This window comes from Mya arenaria, chromosome 13 (assembly GCF_026914265.1).
Source record: "Mya arenaria isolate MELC-2E11 chromosome 13, ASM2691426v1".
NCBI lineage: Eukaryota > Metazoa > Mollusca > Bivalvia > Myida > Myidae > Mya > Mya arenaria.
The window spans coordinates 13,903,057-13,925,889 of record NC_069134.1 but is presented as its reverse complement, the minus strand read 5'-3'; the positions used below and the strand labels follow the sequence as shown (position 1 = coordinate 13,925,889).

The following is a 22,833-nucleotide window of genomic DNA, read 5'->3' as shown; positions in this document are numbered from 1 at the left end:
CCCACCCATTCTTGAATTTACAGGTTGATTATATAAATACAAGACAAGACATATAAAAGGGACTGTTAATGATAAATTAGGGACCTGTGTCACGGTAATTTCTCAAATTTCACCCTGCAAAAGCTTTTGTGAACCCTGTCTGCCACTTTCTATAAACTTCAAACTGTTTCAAGGGGGCCAGTTTAGGGAGCCACCAGATTGCTATCACAGAGATGCAAGGACATGCTGGGAATTTGGCGAGACAATTTGGGACTGGGAATAATGTCATTAACCTACAATGTTGAAGCAATCATGTTCGATAGAGAAGCCACAGACCATTTAATGTTTCTATCAAGATTCAAGATTAAGCATTTCTTATAAAACTCTCCAGAGCAGACAAGAATGCTCCAGTAATCAAAAGCATGGAAAACCTGATCAGCATTTTGAGAAAATAAAACTCCCATTTCAGCAGATGTGATGAATCGAGAGCAAAAGGTGCAACAAAATGGTTCTAGGTGAAGGCAAGGTATGCTCATCACAAAATGGAAGACTTGACCAGTATTCTTTGTAATATTTTATAAAATTGCAGACAATTACATTAATGACTTCTGGCATTAATGGCTGTACAACATGCAATACACAATGGTGTGCTTTAGTCTCTCATTTTCTATTAGAGTAAAACATAAGGCCAATATAAGTGACCTATGCCTCAAGATTACACATTGATCTAATGCCATAGTCTGGGCAGTAACAAAACTCAGACTTGAACTTGTAGCCTGCTGACCCCACTGAGATGACCAGCAAGTGACCAGTGGCTATCAGTGCTGCTGATGGTCATCTATCAGCCAGGATTGCTAACCCTACCATGGGTCAGCAGATTTGAACATTAGCTGTGGATGGACTAAATGTTACTCTTGACCCCTACAATGCAAACCATAATTTCTATTTACAAGATTCTTATCAATGAAATGAAAAATAACTTAAGTACAAAATGTATTGCAACACAAAATAAAGGTCAACTTGTTTGAATCAAGAATGATATTGAAACTCTTGACTTCTTGGGGAAACTTATATTCCTACAGGAACAACATAATGGCATTTTATTTTTACCTAGTATTCTTGATTACATGTCTTGCAAACACTGAAAGCTCTTAAAACGCACTTCCAAAGTATCTAAGAACTTAACTTTGGCAGCAAAAGATGAAATTAAAGGCTCTGAAAATGACAGGGATTAGAAGTGGAATGAAGTTATTAATTCTGCCAAACCATAACATGTCAAATGTTGGTTTTCCCACATCATGTTATTGCTGAACAAACACAGTTCTTACATAAGATCAGAACATTAAGACTTTTGAAGGGATTTAATAATGACTTCTTCATGATTTCAGATAAATACAAGAGCAAACCTGCTGACTTTGAAGTTTCACTTTCATCCCGACTTATCTGGGGGTATTACTGCAATCTTGAGGTCACAGCCCCTCAAGGGGGCAAATGGCCATGCTCTAATCAAATGTTTGACCTCAGCTCACGAATACTTCAAGCTAAAATACTCTATCTGGCTATATTGTGTGCATTGTTTAGCTCTGTCTGCTACTATGCTAAATTTGACGCATTGGGTCTCATGGGAACCATAGAAGTAAACTGTTCAAATGTTCAAATCAACTTTTCAGTAAATGATGTCACCCTGGACACCTATGGTTACTGAAATTCATTGTTAAAATGTATGGTGAAGTTATTTTTATGTACATTCTAATAACATAACTGCCAGTCACTAAAATTGAAGTTTTGGTTAATGTGGATCTAGGCAGTAATTATGGGTAACAAAAGTTGGAAGCTATCCATTCCGCAATTGTAATGGTCCAAATAAAAGCCAAATTGAGTCATTTTCAACCCTACTTGTTAATGTTTTGATCATCTTTAAATTGGTAATTTCATATATTTAAATAAACATTTCTTAAATGAATGGTTCACAAAAAGAATACGACCCACACACCTACAAAAGTTTTAAAATGGGAAATAATGACTTGCCAAAACAGGGTTATTTTTGAAACATTTATCATTTACAAAACACCCAATTAACAAATAATTAGTATTTGTTAGGATAAATACAGCTGACAGTGAAAATTACAATGCAACCAATTCAAGCCCTTTTGCCGTCTTTACTTTTTTAATTTAATAGTAATTGCAGTGAATTGTTAACTTTATGTGTATTTTGGCATGAAAACTCGTGTAAGGGCCGAAAGCTGGTGATTAGAAGGACAATTAGAATCAGGTTTTATTGACAAGTGGTATACTAACTATGAACCCACAGTATTTAACCAACTTCCTGACATAACAATGCCAATTTTACTTACATAATACACAGAGAGGAGGCGTATTGAAACTATTGTGGTAAGATTGTCGCCAGGCCAAAATTTGGGCAAAGCCTCGTGATCTATAGGAAGTTGTTGCAAACAAGCTGACAAATAAGCTGGACACCTGACGTGGCTCTCACCTGCGGGGGTTGGAGGTAGAACCTTGAGCTTCCTGTCAGACTTCCGAAACTCTCGCCACATTTGTGTACATGTGTAAATATTGTTGACAAATGTTTGCTTTTAGAGGTACCCACACACTTATAGTCATCTTAAAAAGAAACCAGTTATTATGGATCTAAAAGAGAAAATAGGCTGAAGTATTGATATAAAATATTTTGCTAAAAATTGCCAAGTCATATTTTCTTGACTAATAAGACTAGTGTAAGTACTTTATCATATTGGTTAATTTATATGTATTACCGGTATTGTTTTTTGTGATAAAGAAAAATACATGAAATAATTGGTCACTGATAAAATAGCTGTCACCACTCTGATATCATAGTGATATACTTAGTATACTGAAGATTCATTTAATATTCATTGATTCTCAATGCAATTCTGAGACATACATGCCATTCTAAGTAATTTCTTTATTAAATTATTGTCATCTGAGTAATCTTGGTAAGCGTTATATAAACACGAAAACTAGCATTTTTTCTATAACAATAGCTGACATCAAGAGCTCCATTAGCTGGTGCTGAAACTCATCGGTTTATCACAGTTGACATGGGGACATAACTGAAACAATATATTTACCAGAGTAAAATAGGCACATTGCCATAGTTAGCATAATCATCTATGTAGTTTCATGTGAATGATATAAATAGTCTTCAATTCATGGCTAAATTTACATTTTCTAACCACGCCTAAGCCCGAGACAACCCTGACACTAAGGCTATGACAGAACCTGCATTTTTTCCCTCGAAAAACAGAGGAGCAGCTTACAGCATGGTGCAAACTGGAAATGAGCCTGAATAACTAACTGTTAATTGGCGACCAAACAGCCAGAAAAATGGAGTGTATGTACTAAAATATTTATTTGTGGCAATTAAGGGTGCTACTTGTTCACAATTTACAAATTTCTAGACAAAACAAGTGCTGGTCCTAATCCTGGGAGTCTTCTGTGGAGAAATTCCCACAAGCCAAGGTGTGAGGATATTGGAGGATATTGGTGCTTTCCCAACTGCTTATTAGATGGCTGCCTAATTACCATCCCATTACAACAACATATTAGCCCAGTGAATGAATCTTCTAACAGGTTCAAATAAAAACTCTCCTTTTACAAGACAGGTTAACTTGTTTAAGGACCTGCGATTTTTAAACTAATTGAATTTATTTGAAGACATTTCAAGACAAATTTATCAAACTGTTTAGGAGTCCCTGGGAAAAGCAAGGAAGAAATACTCTCAAGAACTATGGTGTCATGATTGGCCTCAACTCAACTTAAACTCAAATTCATTAAGACAATTATACACTTTAATTTTAAGGGGATCAATGAATTTTCATTGGTCCAAGGGAAGTTACTTCTGTTACTAGTATGTCAAGATTTATGATAAATAATGGCCAAAAGTACACATTTGCTTCCATCTCAACTTCATCTTTCATAAAACCAATACTAAAAAATGTTTTTCATGCCATCATGCACATATATATGCAATGAGTCACAGACCTTTACGTGACCAAATTGTAGGGCAAAATCTTCCCTTTATAATTTTAGCCATCCCCCTCCAATTTTTGCATGTACACAAAATCCCCCTATACATTTCAAATGATCTGTTACATTATTTGCAAAAAAAAAATGTTGTAGAATATAATAAAACAAGACTTCATACAATGTTAACAACTGATATGGTAAACATGGCAAATAACCTTAAAAAAGTTGGAAAGTAAAGTGAAATTAATATCATTTGGGAGAATTTTGATCACCTATGCAAAATTGGTGGAAGAGATTTTGTACTGGCAGGGGCGGGGTGTGGGGGCTTTAAAGGATAAATAAGGGAGTTATTGGTATTGGACAGGCAAGATTTAAACAGTTTTTATCTTAAATAAAATGCTCTCCAAATTTTTGTCAAACGAGCTACTGAAACACTCAATGGTACAGGGGAAGTAACTTCTATCCAATGAACACCATAATAACATCCAGAGTTCAGGATAATAAATTGAAACTTTAATATGTTACTTTTATCATTTTGCCACTGTCTGGTTCAGGCAGCAAATTTAATATATAACTAGTATTTACTACCAACAGTAACCTCACAATAAATAGTATCTCTAAAATCTGATTAGGTAAGTAATGTTGACGCATGGAAAGGTAACAGCAATATTAAAATGTAATAAGGCTGTTAAAGCTGTATGTATCAGTGGGGTGTTAAGGGAGAGACAGGAAATGAAGTGTTGTCGCAGTGATAACAATCTAGCTTATCTCCGATAGATAATTGGACAGGTAGACCACAACACCCCAGCAAAACACTTACATCCCTATGACACTTTTGTAGGTACCTCCAAGTCTACACAGGATGCAGGTTATGGTAACCAGATTAGCTTGATTTGGTGACAAATTTCACATTTGATAATGTCATCATTTTGTCAAATCATAATGACAGGTAGGATAGGCTAACTGACATTAATACTGGATTATCAAACATGACCGTATGTCTTCATTGTAAACACCCACATGCTGCAATCGGCTGGTTAGCAAGTACAGCAGCAGATTTCCTTAAAAAGTCAGCTACCACTGATAATGATAAATAACGCCCAGCTGTGCTGGGACACAGATAAACCCCAGTCCACCTAAATGGCCGTCAACGAGTCTTTTGACGATTGTTTTACTATGGCAGACTCGTTACAGGTATACATAAGAAATGTCAAAATTATAAAAAAATATCCCTGATCGCTCATTAATGTAGCTAAGATAAACCCACTCAACAGATACAAATCTTTATTATCAGTTTAAGAATATTTAGTAAAATCATTTTTTATACCTGGCAGATTTCACAAAAAAGGCAATTATCTGGCCCATTTGCTTTCATTTATTGTTATTGCATGTCAACATCATATATACAGCAATTGCCTTTCCCAACCCAATAAGAACACCTAATAGAAGTGATTTGTATTAAAATAATGAAAATATTGTGTTAAATAAGGTAAAAAAATGTAAAAATATGCCGATATTTAGGACAAAAAAGACAGAAAATCTTCCCGGTACCAATATACCACTTTTTTGAGGATGCTTTTTAGTAACATCTGGTAAGTATTTTATTCTTGTCTGTTGAATAATGTTTGCAAGAAATGTTAATTAAAACAATAATATATCTAAAATGATTGCATTTCGTTCGTAATATACTTAAATTTTCGGTAATTGCGCATGGTGATAACGTTACGGTAATCTGTCCTCGAATTGTTGTGTAACATTAGCAGACATGATCCACTGCTAACTGTTTTAAGCCTAAACACACCTTTATTAAATCACTGAAAACAAAGACTACGTGTCGGATAAAAACAGTATTGCATGTAACAAGAAATTGGTCATTCCCGATCATAAAGTTTTTTAGGTCTAAAAATGTGTTAATGTTACTCAAAATCGATTCTGTCCCATTTTAGCATGACGATAGCACCTTTTCTATTCGTGAATAATTTACACCGACTGAGGGTTAACATCCGGGTAGCGATTACTTTTATATTGGACTGGTTCACAGTTGACATTGAAATGATAAAAATAGTGGTGAATACCGTTGATAAAAACTTAATCCAAGTTTGGCTCATTCTGTCCTTCGATGTAACGTTAACATTATGTCACGCTAGCATTAAGACAAGCGCTTAATAAAGCCAGAAAATCGTTGAAATTTGATGACTTTCCCAGAGTCAATTATTCGAACATAACAATGTCGTCTGTAAACTATCGTTTTTAAGTATTCATTCATTAGGTACGTAGTTTATATTGAATTCATACCGCTTTTGTGTTTGATATCGTTATTTATTGGACAGAATTAAGAATTTTTGTGATTATCAATTGACCGTGTTTATCAATCATTTATATAGTTTGTTTTATACTTTATCAAGCTCAAACAGTCTGTGGTAGGTCTGTATTTTAATTTGTTGTGAAACATTCTGTCCAACTGCTAATGTGACATACTGCTAATGTTACTCATTCTGTTTTGTAGTAACACTAGCACATACTGCAATTAGCAATTTATAATATATATGTTTAATATCAAAGGTAATGATAATTGCACCATACTAGAGACATTTATATTACCACAACAAAACATTTATGTTTATAGCTTATCTGATCTGATATAAAAAGAAAACCTATGTTTGCAGAAAGCATTTTCTGTCTTGTTGTCCAATTAGGGTTTGTTTCAATAAATTTATTTGAGAAAAACGAAACAATCTTTATTTTTTGTCTGTACAATCTGTTTTATAGATAAATGAACCATTTAGTGCAAGACAAAATACTTCTTTGGATCAAAATATTAAAAAAAAACAAGTTTTTACTGGCAATATTGTAACACTAGCACAAATGGTATGGTGATACAAAATTCTTTTTTTTATAAAAATGCATGAATAAATCATTGCAAATGTTCTAAAATATGATAGATAAGAAATTGCTGTAAAAGATTATGTTGAAATCACAAATCTGCAATAAATTTTAAAAATCAATATTCGCCGGGAACTTTTTGGTCACCAAAACGTGAAATCTGCCACCTACCTCAATTAAATTCCATACAAGAAGACTCAATATTTAAGAAAAAAAATCCCAAGAACTAATTTTCTGTTTGTAGGTTCTACAATTTGTCCAAGCTTTTTCTAATTAGGAGTAACAATTGACTTGTAATTGCTTGTTGCCACAAAATGGGACCAGTATTGAGTGGATACTAAATCATAATCATTAATTAATATTTTTGAGATATATGACATTACAGTATTTGGATTTATAAGAACTAAATCCTCGACCTCAGCATCTTAATTGTGCCGGCGTGAAGCTAGGCCTGAACAACTTGTAGGCCCGATGGTTCTATGTGAGTTTGGGGACTTTTATTTGTGCCTTACACTTCGTTATATTTGCAATTATTACAATAAATCAAGCAATAGTTTAAATACACACCAAACTTAGTTTGGTTAAAATAAAACAAATTTTTGACTAAGATTTCAGGTTGTTTTTATACTTACAAAATATTACAGAATAATACACGTTTATACCTGCACGTGCAGGCGACTGCTACGACTCACCCGAATGTTGTTTTCGAGTGAAAATGGCCGTGGTGTTCCGAATGTACCACGACTATGTTTAAGTGTTGCCTGTCTTGTTAACGAGTTGGTATAAAGTGTTGACTGCTCCAGCTGTTGTCAAAAATGTTTGTATAAAAACTTAAAAGTTGCAAAAGAATGCCAATTAAACCAATCTGATCAGACATAATATTTCACAAAAATTATTGATACATCCTGCGAATGATTCATTAAAATATATTTGGATCTCTTGTAATGAATCATAAATGTCACATATTTTCGAAACCGATCAGCAAAGTGTTAATATTTCGGAAATGTATATTTTCGGACAATTCTTCTTTTCTTGCCTTTCAATCTCAAGATTTGTTAAATAAAGCGTTATTTCCTGCTACACTACCGTGGGGAAATGCGAAGCTACAGTTATGCTATCATCTAATGTTATCCACCTGTGTAGGGATTTTTTTTACCCACGATAATTTATAGATGTGTGATTCAAGACCGATTGCACAATCCTGACACAGGTTTGCAAATCAAAAATAGTGGTTTAAAAGTACTTCTATAAACGAAAGGCAAATATCACACAATGTTAATCATTAAATTAACAAAATATTAAAATTGCATGAGCATTTCAAATTATTGCACTTTAAATTCTTCAAAAAAAGAGCAGTTATATACTGATTTTTCGCACATCTGTTAATTTGTCAAATTCGCGATTTGATGTGTTGGCAGTCATCAGCCAATGGAATTGCTCTACAACCATATGCTCATGAATCAATATGGCAAATAAATTACAAAAAAAGTCCATGGGAGTCTTTTAGTTGTAAATTCCATTCATAATCATTGAATTAAGACATTGGAGTTAAAACTACTTCTTCATTGAACTGGATATTTATTTACGTTCAGCATTGCGCACAACATGATTTAAGTGAGGTATATTCATATTTTAGTTATTTGCGAAGGCCTGGCCAAATGCCATCATATATTGTATATATAACTAAATGCTGTGGTAATTTTGGTCATTCATTACACTACCGTATTATATCATGTATAGGACGCTAGCATAGATAGGACGCAGGCAAAAAAATCGTTGAGAAAACGGGTAAAACCCCTTAATATATAAGATAGGACGCAGCGGAAAAATGTCAAAATCGGAGCCGAAAAATTGAGGTTGGTAAAGTATTTATAACATATATCGAATTAAAAAAACAAACAAAAATTGTATAAAAGGCATATTTCGATAAGTGTCTTGTGTATTTCGATAATTATCGTCGTATTTCGGTAATTAAACGTACACAACAATGATATATGTCTTGACATTTTGAGAACATTCACGCATAATATAAGACTTATACAAATGCTGTAATTGACTAGTTCTGACTAACAGTCAACCGTTGCAACCATTGCACCTCCCGACATGCCTTCTGAATGACAGTCAACCGTTGCAACCGTTGCAAAACTGTATTGTCAAAACTAATGATTGTTTTGATAAGGCTTGTCGCTGCGCGGATTAAAGCATGTCAGCATAATTATTGCGTGTCGGTAATTAGCCTTGCCAGCAGAAGGCACCTCGGGTAAAGTGCGAACAAACAACAATACGGTATTACCATCGCAATAGTTTGTTCTATTAATGTTTTTCTAATGACAGACAGCGGGTGTTTTTCACACCTTCGCACATTTGAAAAGATTTGATAGTGACAATAATGCTACTTTGCGTTATGCACATTCCTTTATTATTTTTTTTAAACAGTAACATACAACAAAATGTTTTGTAAAATATCGAAACATTAAAATCATGAACAACGATTAATTGATAAATACCTCCTTTTCCGATTTTCCGTTGCCGTTATAACTCAATCCAGTTAAAGTGCTGACTCACATCGACTTTTTATGAGTAGCGTCCCTTTTGTAAAAAAGTAAGCACTCGTCTTTGTTTTCAATTTATTTCTCAATAAATCATTTTAAAGTAAACATTCAATATATTTCTGCGTGTGTTAACTTGCATGATTTTACCTATGTCAGTTGTTCACTTCGGTGACGCAGTACAGATACTTACTATTACCGCGTTCTTCCCCGGTCCGATATTTTCGACCTGAAATGGACTTGGAAAAAAACAGATGAAATTCTAATAGCATAGAAAGGACGCAGGCAATTTTTAAGACGATAATGGGGGGTAAAAAAGTGCGTCCTATGCATGAAATAATAAGGTAGTTGAGAAAAAGATGTACATTCAACTTATTGGGGACATCTAAGGCTTCAGGTGTAGATGGAGTGGGCCTTAAAGGGACGTGTGTTTAAGATCATCTGATCAGCAACATTTCATAAGTATCAACTACCTATCAATGTGAATACACCTTTTCAAATAATTGTATAAAGTCTTTAAGAGAGAACATTTTAAGCTTGCTAATGGAATATTATGAGCCTGCTAAAAATGTGTAATTAGTGTCTGGCTACATGGCTACCTTTTAGTCCAAATAATTGTACGTTGACAGATTTTTTTTACGATTTTTGATATGGCAAATCCTTCACGTACAAATTGTTTTGTACCAAAAGTGGGTAGTTATTCCGATCAGGATTCCGGGTTAAAGCATATTGCGTCTATAAAATATCATAAAAGCAAGAAATATTACCAGATAATGTTATTTTATGTTGGTTCCATCCACAAAAAATAAATATCCAACCAATAATTAGGAGTTTGATGGGTTTTTCTTCATTTCATTCTGTCAAAACATAACAATATATACATGAAGGGCACCTGCAAGGGATACAGTTCACAGTTTTACAACAATCAGAACACTTCGGCCATGGCCGAGTTGTTACAATTATATTTACGAAGTCTATCACGAAGCGGCTGAGTTAATTACGATTGGGTCGAGTTGTTCCGTTTGGCATAATTGTTGTCTGTGTCAGTCAAGTTTAGTTTTATTGGAAAGGTAAATCATATCTTTTAATGCATTTAATACTTGTTTTGTGCACAATATCCTTGCACTTTCATGGTAAAATATGAACATAAACCTTTATTATCCATTTAAAACATAAAGTTACAGTACTTCACTTAATACAATTTCAATATTTTCCAAACCCACCCGGTTTTTGCACAAACCCGTTTAGACGTTAGGGATTGGAAGAATCTAGTATAACACATCTATTATTTTAAACTAGGCTACCTTTGTGTTGGCCCTTTGAAACATGATAGGGGAGGTCTTCTAAATCCTCACCTCAATTTATTTCAGCAACTTTCCAGATACTTTTAAGCAAAAGAAATCATAGTGACTACTTCATAGCTCCAAAATAAGTTTCCAGCTGTATTCCCTGAAAAAGTGTTTATTTAGGGGCAAAAAATCAAGAAATGTGGCTTGGTATTAATTTTTGTTAGGGACGTGTGTGGGTAGGGGCTTACATTCTTACAAATCATCAAATAGCAGAAAGAGTAACAAAGCTGTATTACGCCATAAAGGATAGTCTTCGGGTACTGTGCCACAACCTTATTGTATAGTGTCTAGTTGTGCTTCTCCGGGTTTGTATTCCTAAGAAAAAGTTTTTTTGGGGGTCTATTATTTAAAAATGGGCTTGGTATTCTAAGAAAGCTATAAACTTACACATTGAGTAACAAATCTGTATAAGACTCAGAAAGTGTAGTGTTCGGACAACATTATAGAGTATTATGGATTGTGACAATTTTTCATCCACATGACATGTGCTTTTCAAGCTTGCTTCTTGTACAAAATGATTTCTTTTGGGCAAAGTTTGTAAGATTAGGCCTATTTTGAAGGTCTGTCTGATTTTGCATGGCAGATAATACCTTGGAATTTTATACTAATTCTCGTTTGAAGTCAGATTAATATTGATATAGAATCCTAATCCATTTGGAACATTTTTTATCTAATATCACAATTTTTTAAAAGTCTGAAGAAAAAGTCAGGTTGATGGTAAAAAACATGGTCTGTCAGGTAGCCTGAAACATACCTATTTTTTAAGCCTTAATCATTTTGTACCTCATAAATCCATTATTCAAAAACTCACCAATGCTTAAATTTAGAAATGCTATACAATTATGACATTTACCCTGGGGACTCTTCTTGGAGATTGCAATATTTACATTGTATATAATTTACATCATGTTTAGCACTTTAAATTTGAAATTTGTTTCAGCCAAAAAATGTCAGAGTCCAATGCAGAAGCTGTTGGTGGCAGCAAATCGGCATCCAGTGGTGAGACAAAGTCAGATGATAACATAGATGCTCTGATTGATGCATTGGATAAAATGGAGAGGCCTGCTGAAATAGAAAATAAGACATTTGAAGAACAACTGGAGGTGCATTTAAATTTGTTTTCCTTTTATCTTAAAGATGCCCAAATATCACAAAAAAATACCTATCAAATCACAATCTCAACTCATTTTACCACAAAACAACAAAAGTTGTTAGGAATTGTTACTTTTACACTTTTTAAACGCCCATTTTCTCAAAGAATATGTTCATTAAAAACCTTTGCCAAAAATATTCTCCAGCAAAAAAATGTCATTGTATACAACTCATTGTTTTTAACAATTACTCAAAGTATATATTTGCTCTAGGATTAGTTTCTTTGAAATATTGACAAAAGGTTTTTATGACATTCTATGAGATAAAAGCTTATAAATAGAGTAAACACTTTTTCTTCATAATATGCTTTTATGTGGTAAAATGAGTTGAGATTGAGATAAATATTTTACTTGAGTATTTTGTGAGATTGGGCCTATGATCCAATTATTTACAAATCTTTGTGTACTGTCACCATATCTAGGAATCCTAGACTGGGATATTATGTTGTTTCATAACCATTTTTACAGCCTCTGGAACTATGGTCCCTGAATTGTGTGTGATGACTACTGGACTTGTCCCTGTAGATTTTATTGGATGTGCTGTGGTGTTCCAAGGCAGCCTCATGGCTCATGTCATTATTATCGTCCGCACTGGTGTTTACTTAAAACATACCAAATATTTCAGAGCCTAGGCAGTCACCCAGCCTTCATGAAGGAGTGGGATCCAGCTGTTCCCCTCTCTGACGATATGGAGGGACTAATGAGGCTGAAATATGAGGCTGAAGATCCTACTGGTCTGTATATCCAGCAGAAAGTTCCAATCAACACTATTTTCTTTTAATACCTTTCGGGAACTATTCCCACTGCTAAGACAGTGGTAGGGTATGTGTCAAGATTGATAATGCTCTGCTGAATATTAGGAAAGCAGATGCATTTTGGAATTCACTTGCAGTAGTCTTGTTTTAATTGTACCTTATATGATATTAAGTTTTATGTTACTGTATGGTACTAGTATTCAAATCAAAAGTGTAAGAGTGTAACTGACATCTCTCTGATGTATTTTACATAGTGTTATTTTAAATTAGAGTAAAATATGTCAATTATATTCCACAGTCAAGTTGTCTTGCAATCTCAGTCATCAAAGTAAGCCTTTTGGATGAACATTCCAAATTCTTATCTTTTGATACCACAGCAAAGGCAGAGGCTTACAAGGATGATGGTAACCATGAATTCAAGAAGAAGAAGTACCATGTCGCAGCAGATAACTACACAGAAGGGATCAAGTGTAAATGTCCAGATCGACTCCTTAATGCCGTTCTCTATACAAATAGAGCAGCCGCACAGTTCCATATAGGTACATCAATTCTCAAGTTGTTTGAATATATATACAGGGGGCATTCAGTATTGCAATTGAACTTTGTTGATTAATGTACATGACCTTTAAATATAATCAAATTCTAGTAATTGAATATATTTGCTCATCGGCAAAAGTAAACTAACATTAAATTGAATGGATTGTTCAGATTTTCCATACATTGTTGAAGCAATCTGATGATGATTGGAGAGGTTTTGACATGTATACTTTTGGCTTTTAGTGTTTTTAGAAATATTTAGAGCATGCTACTTATGTACCATTACCGATCACTTTTGTAGCATTTGATTAAAACATATCGCAATAATGTTCCATAAAAAAGTGTTAAATTTTCTTCAAATGAATTTATATGAAAAACTTAAGTTTTATCAATGAAACATGCAAACGGTTTTTGTCATGAAGATCTTGCTTTCCATTTTCAAGCATAAAAAGGTTGGCCCCTTCTCTAAGTCCAAAGATTGTCAAAACATGGTCTATATTAGAGATTTTTGACAGGACTTTACCATTGAAATATATGATGTAAAAGTTGAAAGGTTAAATAGGTTTACATGTGGAATACTGTTTTTGACCAGACAAGTCTACTAAATACAAGTAAGCATGGCAGACATATAGGGACCATGTGTGCGTTGTTGTTCATGACTTCACATGTTCATGTACACCCTCTAATTAAAGCATTCCTTACCCAATCTTAATCAAACTTGGTTACAATTTGTATGAAAGTTAATTCTGGTGTTATGGCATTTCAATTTTGTAAATTTCACTATCTCTTTACAGGATATTCTATCACATATTAACTAACTCGATAAAGTTCATCAGTGAAACAGTCTATGCTACCCATGATTGAAATTATTGTTTCAGCATTTTATATACAAGAAAAGAATGCTCGAAGCAGGTGATATGTTCAGTTCGCAGAATTCTATTTTAATGAAAGAGTCAATGTATTGTCTTGTCAAGTAAGAATTTTCATATTTGGTGCAACTCATGCAAAATTTCAATTTTCTCAGTATACATGACAATCTCATAAATAGAAACATACTTCGACATATATTCTATATCTATATGCCATTAACATTCAAGTTTTTATAAGTCTATTCAAAAACAGCATGTGAAGTGTACGGGTGGCATCCAGTATGTTGTTTGATCAATTTTTTTAGAAGCCTTTGCCCAATCATCATTAATTTTGTCGGATTGTGAACGGGTATATTATCTCAGACAAATTTGATAACTACCGGTAGCCTTATCAGATGAGTCACTTAAGAGATATCACCCTTTAATAATACAAATTACCTAAAAGTGGTCTTGTTTGATCAATGACTTTTAATAGAAACTTTTGTCCAATAATCACCAAATTTGGTCAGCATGTGTATGGACATAATATATTGGACAAGTTTGTTAACTAGCCATATTTCTGGAGAATTATCAACCTTTAATAATAGACATTACGTATGATCAGTCTTGGCTGATCAATATCTTAAGAAGCCTTTATCCAATCATCACCAAATTTGGTCAGCCTGTGTATGTGCAGAATATCTTGGTCAGGTTGATAACCAGCCATGTTGTCTTATTCACTCCAGAGTTTGATCCTAGAATTGGCAATGGTGTCCTCTCTCTAAATTTGGCTACCGTAACATAAAACCAATTATCATCAACATTGGTGTCCTAAAAATAGGACAGGCATATTTTGACAGTTGGCCCTCTTTCATATATTAAATTTGTAATACAGAATACATAATTCAGAAACATGTCTAATATGAATTTTATTATAAAGAAATGATACAGTTTCATAAGTTAGTATACTAACTATATATAAAGAATACACATAATTATATTTGTAGTTATACTTTTTTCAAGTCATGATCAGTGCTATATTTAAAAAAAAATATGTATTGTAGTCTTGCTTCAACAGTTTAACATGTAAATTGTAATTAAAACACATTTAAATATTAAAGCTGCATTCTCACAGATATATAGTTTTTACACATTTTTTACTTTTTGTCTTGGAAAGAGCAAATTTTTGCTTAAATATCTGCAAACCAATGATAAAAGATTGCTGACAAAAGATCAGATCGCAGATTGTCATATTTCCTTTCAAAAATTAATGTTTTATGGCTTAAACCGTAAACCGTTACTTACGTTTTAAGAAAATGCATAAAACATCAATTTATGAACTTAAATATAAAACTCTTCAATCTAATTTATTTTCTGCACTCTTATTTAACTGGTTTCCATGCATTTTCGCAAAAATTGGCTCGTTCCAAGGCAAAAAATAAAAAAACATCAAAATGTTCACTCTGAGAAAGTGCAGCTTTAATTGTACATAATGACTGTAGTTATATATTTGAGTACAAAATTATGTATTTTTTATGCATTGTATGTTGTATACTTCACACAAGGTTATAAAAGACAAAAGCAGGTTTGTCAGAAACTTATCAATGATTTCCAAATATACACAATATCAAGGTTAAGAAGGTTGTTTAAACTATATGTATAGCATCTTAAACATTTTATAATAATAAAATAAAAACACACAAAATTAATATAATACAACATATCAGTTAAAAAAATAACTTGTATAAGAAATATAGGATAATTAGTTGTTTTAGTGTAAAATTGGAACAGCTGTCTATTGATTGTCATAGCCATGAGCAAATAATAAACTTTTGGTGTTCCAATGTAAATTTTATGGCAGCCTTACACTGAATCGAACAGTTATAATTTCAGAATATGCCTACAAAGTATGAAAAGGACATTTAGTTTCAGTTGTATATTTAAAAAGCTTGCCAAATCCTTTCAAAATTAACATCATTTGTTGATATTTTGTCCAAGCTTTTGGCTGGCTGATGTTTGATTAGGACATCCAGAACAAGAACAAGCTTTATAGTGTAACATATCAAACTGTTTGTCAACTATCAAGTTTTGATTTTACTGATCAATCTCTATAAACCACCAGATAGCATATATAATAAATTATTAAATTAAACTTTTTACACATGATAAGCTAGTTATAAATGCAAATATATATTATAGACTAACAATATGTTCCAAGAATTTATCTTGATTCTTCTGTTTGGTCCCTTGAAAAAGTGAAGGAAAAAAAAATGAATGACAGTCTAATAAAAGCTACTGCTGAAGAATAATATATGTATCAACCACTAGTTAAAATTCAGCAAGTAAATCATTAACAATGGTACTGTTGTTTTATTTTATTAGCAATATTATTTTTTGCAATCTTCAGTGTTGTGAGTGTTCCTGTTGCAGAATCCACAGTAACGTCGCTGTGGCTGATTTGCCTGCCTGGACCTGTTGCCAGGATTTGGTGCTCCAGACCTTGTTTGCACAAATCTTTTGTCCAGGGCACGGCTTGGTGCTGCCATGTTTCTGCTCACTGGTCTTTGGTGTTCTATAGCATTAATCACTTGTGGTGTTCTTTGTTGTTCTGACGGTCTGGGTGTGAATGGTTCTGTAAATCTATACAAGAAGATAAACAGCTTTGGAAATTTCTCGTTAAAGTATTTGACAAGCCCCTGTGGGTACTGCCCAAAAAAACTCACATTACGGCCGTTCTTATCTTGTGAAAAATGGCAGTCAACATTCCTGATATACCTGATCAAATCAACCATACTCTCTCCATTGTAGTCACCACGAGCTAAAAAGTTACTTTTAGTAGAAATTTCAGAAACCTCTGTGTACCAGTTATCTACATCAATTACAGTTGCAACTTCAACTCTGTCAAGCCTCGTGAAGGCAGGATGGTGTACTTGTTGTTTACCAAATGCATCTCTCATGAAAGAAAGGCATCTATGGGCATCCCAGAAAAAGGGGTGATTTTCAATTTTTTTAAGACTCATTGCAGGGTCATCAACCATAGCTTTAAGAAGATCAGTCAAGCAATGGTAGGCTGCTGTCATGCGTTTACCATCTAGTATATTTCTTATGGTTCCAAGATCCACATTTTCATGCTTCAGATTTAGGGAACCTCCATTTGTGACCAAAATACGGTATGAGACTGCAATGATGATGTAGCAAATCTTTTCAATGCTAACTATGTCATCCTCAAATGGGTTGGAGTCACTCAGTTTAGTAGAGGCTTTTTCCAGGCCTGCCAACATAACTTGCACATCATCACCCTTCACAGATATCCACATGTGTTCGCATCTGATATCTCCGTGAGTTACTGGTTTTTCCATTTCATGAAGTTTTTTCACCTTCCTTATGATATTTTCAATAAGGGTATATGCCCTGTCATCAATGTACATTGTACTGATGTGGTCAATGATATTGTAGAATTCGCATCTTTCAAAGGCCAATACAAAGATATCCCCATGTTTTTCATGGTGCTTCAGTTTTGCTACAATAGGATTATTGTTATTCTGTTCGATCACTTCTATCATTTTGATTTCATTACAGTTTTTAGCTTCTTTAACAACCACAAAACAAGGCTCTGTGTAACCATCATCATACTTCCCAATATACAACTGTGTTTCATTTGATGTGGATGGTCTATCCTGCCATTCCACACGATTTTTTCTTTTAGGCTTATACTTTATTCTTCTTTGTATGACATTATGTTCAGGCTGGGGATCAGTTAAATGGGTTTCAGTTGGTGTTGGTAGAGAGGCTGTATTGGGATTTTGGACACCATACTCTTCTGGATTAGTTTTGTTTGATCGCAAAGTTTGTACAGATGAAGCTGCGCCAGTAGATTCCTCCTCTACTTCTTTTTTTCCATCTGCAATGTATGAGAAAGTCATTGAAACACACAATGTTCGAGATGTTGCTAGACCAGAATTGATGTGAAGACCACTTTGCCAGGCAAACTGCAAGTGCAAGATTTCTTGTCTTAACTCCATCTCCAACTCCATGGAGAAATGTGGGGCAAACAGGGGAGGCTTATAACAGATTAAGGAAGCTATCTGTTCAGAATTAAGAGGCATTTGATAATTATAGGTTCAAGTCCCACAGACTGAAGACCTTTTTTCGCAGATGTACTTTAATTTGTTTGTCTGATTTTCGAAAATATAATGTTCAAAGTGTTTTGTCACATTTTATCCCCTCTATATTGCGACATTTGAACTATTGCTTTTTGTTAGGGACAAATAATATTTTGCAATTGTACATTTGTGGATTTGTTCAGGAGATGAGAAAATATTTGTTAAGAAGATTTTATCAGATTGTAGTTGGAAAAAAAATACATCCAAAAGCAAACAATCTCTGACTACTTGAATTGACCATCAACAATGTCTTGTGTTCTTTTCATGATATCTTTAGAAAATAGTAAGTTCAATTCCCTCCCTGGTTTCAAAAAAATCTTTCTTAAAATATATATAGAAACAGTTATCACAAAGGCTAATGGTAGTGTTTGAAAATCGGACTCAATTTGCTATTGATTATCGAATCGGACTAAGTATTATGATCTACCATTGGATAATAATCAAATGGAAGTTCATAATATTTTTCTTTGGAAATACATTCTTTTTATATAGTATCATCATGACCATTTAAATGGTTCAAACTGTAATCAGTAATTGTCATACTATAGTCATGATTTTTGGAAACAGTATATCAAATAAATTTCCATAAACCTGATACATAAAAAACATGTCTGCCAGGGTTGGGGCTACACACATACATAATAATCGCACATCAGTTGCAAAATGATGCGTACAGCACCAACATTGTCCGTGACAATATAACAATTATACTCGTTAATTGTTTCGTCACTAGCACATGTCATTGCTGTTTGTATAGTGTAGTGTATTTGGGCTCTTGGCCATTTTCTATTCGATTCTTGTCTTCAATCTTTCGAAAAAAAATGGGGAAATTTTCCCTTTTGGAAAGTTTGTTTAGTCCTTCAAAGTTTAACCCAATTTTGCAATTAATTAAATGACCGAAAAGAAATTACACTTCAAATATCAGTGGGAGATAAACTTAGACTAAATTTTTAAAGTAATTGCTCAGCAATTTTCTTATATCAATCATTTGTTTTGCTGCAAATATTCATAACATTTACTTTCAACTAATCCAATAAAGGGTAATTTCGAAAGCAACCAGAAATGTGCTGCCTCACATGATCCAGGCTAAATTGGTGTTGTTTTTTTTCTAATTAACAAGAATATTGGATTCATACAATAAATGGAAGCTATACATGTAAAACAGGATTGCAAAACTTTCATTTCCACCACAATATTAGTTAATAGTTTTTTCAGTATTGAAGCACCCACCTTCTTCAGATTCAGGGCTTTCTTTTACTGCTAGATGTTTAATGCATCTTTCAAGGTCTGCTCCAGGTTCTGCCATTGTAACTAAAAATGAATTTTATCAGTAAACTTTAATTTTAGTCTCATTTCAAATGTTTTTATGATAATCTGTACTGTACTGGCTTTGTGTTTCTTCACTTTACTTAAAATGGCGATTGTTTTCAGTCTACAGTCTATTGTGCAATACTGTACTGGTACGTCACTTCCTGTGAAGAAAGGCAAGTCCCCAAAGAGTGAAAAGCCTGCAAACTACAGTTACTCCCCTTAAACTGCAGAGCCTAAGGGTTTAAAAAATAAGCTGTGTATCACTTAGGCCAGAGTTTTTATATCTTTAGATTTACGGGAGCGCCGTACCTAAATATGGCAAAACCCAAATAAAAATAAAATTAATTTTCGTAGTTTTATTTTTATTTTTTCCGACGAACGTTGCTCCAAGGTTAAGAAAAAAATAAAATTAGTGTTCTATAACCCATATCTCAGAACCAACTGGTGTACTAATTGTCATTCATTATCGGTCTTTTTACTGCACAAACCACGTAAACCAGTCGGAAATACGCGGGGAAACAGAACAGGTACCCGTTACCATAACAACGTCCTGTCAAAAGTGAAAGTACTTTTTGTCATACCCCTTATTTCTCACAATTTCTGCAGCTATATAGAAATGTTTTACTACAAAAACGTTCCGATGTTTATGTTTCATTATTTAAATAAAACCGTGGTGAACTTAGAGCGTGTTTATTGTGATTTTTTTGTAGATTCAGTATGTTGTTCGCGTTTCGTGGAATGATTGCGAAACTTCCGGTCAAAATAAGGAGACAGAAATTCGTGGGTTGTATTGTCTATTAAAAGTCGTTGGCGCACGTCGTATATTAACAAGGATGAATTGGATTACAGCGCAAAAATGTATAGCTTCTGACAAACACAAACTGCAAAATGATATCGTGTTCATCATAGTCAAAATGGATATTTTTGTCTGAATTTGACTCTGGGGAGCATTGAACACACTGCTTCACAATCACATATTTGAAGAGAAAAACACAAGGTATCGTGATATTCGTAGTTGTTAATTAGTTTAATAATGATTTAGTATTTAAATCGTTATAGAATACTGAAAATGATGTAATAATAACATAGTGTGTGTTTCCGATAAAAGAGAAAAAATCTGAACATAAGATATCTGGCAGTCAGTGCAAGAAGTCAAACTTATCTGTTGCTTATTGCCAACGGGCATACTGTGAAATCATTAATGTTCGTGGGGCATTAATGTTCGTGGTTTTCGTGGGTTGGGTGATCCACGAATTCAAGATCCCACGAAATATAAACCCTTTATTCACTTTTTCAATTGCCTTGTTACGTACATACTCTAGTATATTATTTACAGAGGTGGCAGTATACAGTGTTAAAAACTGTCTCACTGTATAACTTACGATCATAGCTGGAATTAGAAGGATATTTTTCAGGACTGATTCTAAAATCAGTTCTTAGACCTGGTTTTTTGAAACATATAACACTTGTAAAATTTATCTTAATGCTCCCGAATTTTCTTTGGTGAAGTACATAAATGTAGATTTTGACTGTCTGTGTATCCGTAAACCCTGTCAAACTTTGAAGTGAAGAGGAATTTCCATCAGGGCTTCTACTTTTTTTGGTTATATTTTCTATATAAAAACCACATCACGGTAAATTGTCACGGTGCTATTTCGTTAAAGACAGAAAAACACATTTGACCTCCTTATTATACCGTGTCTGAAACTGTGTTCAATGTTTGATTACTTCACAATGGAAAGGATATGCTTATATTGTGGGCAAAAGGTTAGAATTGGCCATTTAAACTTCTTTATTACACTGACATGTTTCATAAAATCCATGGGTTGATAATATATGCACCTCATATGCATAGATGCATTCGAACAAATATATACAATTAATTTCAATGAGCCCTTGAACTCACAGTGTTGAGGTCAATATTTTCAGTCATTAAAAGGATCTTTTAATTATGCTTTTGAAACTTTATGGTGATCTATCACCATTTTTTCAGTCTATGAAATAGCTGACACAAGTAAGGTGTGTTTTGTCTTCATGATATAAGAAGATTTAAAAAATAAAAAAAATCGGAGAAAAATCCGTTTTATTTTTATTTATTTCTCCTTTGGGACATTTTATGCATTTTATTTTTATTTTTATTTCCTCCTCCTTACCCAACTTTTTGAAAAATCTCCCGTAAATCTAAAGATAAAAAAACTCTGGCCTTACTATTCAATGTCTCTTTCTTTACCAAGTCTGTTCTAATTTAACCTTTCATCCATTTTGGCACTTCAATAATAATATGTCCAAAATGCTCTCATGTGAAAGAAAAATGAACAAAATCTTATCAAATTAGTAGGGTTTCACGTAAAATGTAGGTATACTGTAATACGGGGGTTTTCAATTTCTGGCGAAACGCAAAACTACCAATTATAATTTGAACTTGTGTGCATTTAGTGCAAAAAAACATGTGGAAAGTACATCTATGGATACAATACAGCCCTAATGATCATGTTTACCTAAAAATTGACAGAATTCAGAAAATATCTTTATAGCAAGCCAAACATACTATCGCTCAACATCTTCATTTAAGTTCTTGGCTTTCATTGTTGAATGGTCCACTACAAAATGTGCTGGTATAATGGCCAGCAGCCTCATGTGCCTTTATTGCTATCATGCTATCAGGTATTGCCCAATTGTCTCCCATTTTGCCTTCGGTAGATCTGACTGTATACTTCTTGCAATACAAGAATTATCCTGAAGTTTAAGACCATAAAAATGAAAAACAACAACATTGATATCTTTTCATGCCCCAGTCATAGGGAACAATTTCACCTTGGCTTGCTTTCTTGTGTAAGTGAGAGTATAATTTTTTAGAAAGTGTCAATCAATGAATGCTCAATGTTATGTCACAGTGTATGTCAATTTTTCTCATTAGTAGATAGCAAGTGCCTTTAATCTTTCAAAACATTAAAGTATTCTGTTATCTCCAAACAAACAATGTAAAAATGTCTTTAAAGGAAATATCTGGTTCCTATCTAGAACCTGTTTTCCAGCATGAAAGGGGATTGTGAGTATTGGTCCTAACCAACAATGATTCTTTTTTAGGAAACTTCAGGTCAGCATTCAATGACTGTGTGTTTGCCAGGAAATTCCAGCCAGACCACTTAAAGGCCATACATAGAGGTATTGTATTCTCCATTTAAATTGTTAGTTGTTGTGTTTGGTTATTTTAACCAGAATCTCAATGTTTATTTTCCTCGGGCGTCGGGCAGGTTGTTTTCGGGGCTTATGGCTTGGTATCCATTGTCAAACTAGTGG

General features: G+C 33.7%; 2 protein-coding genes across 2 annotated transcripts in view; one reads left to right on the top strand and one right to left on the bottom strand.

The window, feature by feature from the left end:
• The first annotated feature begins 7,633 nt into the window (after positions 1-7,633).
• The window catches only part of LOC128214475 (tetratricopeptide repeat protein 4-like), a 33,481-nt gene continuing 18,281 nt past the window's right edge, over positions 7,634-22,833 (top strand). Inside the window, exons 1-5 of the mRNA XM_052920964.1 lie at positions 7,634-7,687; positions 11,709-11,871; positions 12,545-12,653; positions 13,052-13,213; positions 22,621-22,698. Coding sequence (XP_052776924.1) covers positions 11,716-11,871; positions 12,545-12,653; positions 13,052-13,213; positions 22,621-22,698 — 505 coding nt within the window. The 5' untranslated portion in view covers positions 7,634-7,687; positions 11,709-11,715. The remainder of the gene's footprint in view (positions 7,688-11,708; positions 11,872-12,544; positions 12,654-13,051; positions 13,214-22,620; positions 22,699-22,833) is intronic.
• On the bottom strand, positions 14,972-19,681 carry LOC128214474 (uncharacterized). Its single transcript, XM_052920962.1, has 2 exons — positions 19,453-19,681; positions 14,972-17,960 (listed from the first exon to the last, which is right to left on the bottom strand). Exons 1-2 carry the CDS (start codon positions 19,526-19,528, stop codon positions 16,447-16,449), a joined length of 1,590 nt encoding a protein of 529 aa, XP_052776922.1. The 5' UTR covers positions 19,529-19,681; the 3' UTR covers positions 14,972-16,446.

What these genes read in the sequence shown, in the direction of transcription:
- LOC128214474 (XM_052920962.1), bottom strand. Translation starts at nt 19,528, where the DNA reads ATGGCAGAACCTGGAGCAGACCTTGAAAGATGCATTAAACATCTAGCA. An exon ending in AAGCCCTGAATCTGAAGAAG is followed by an intron (nt 17,961 to 19,452) that starts GTGGGTGCTTCA and finishes CATACATTGCAG; the next exon opens with ATGGAAAAAAAGAAGTAGAG.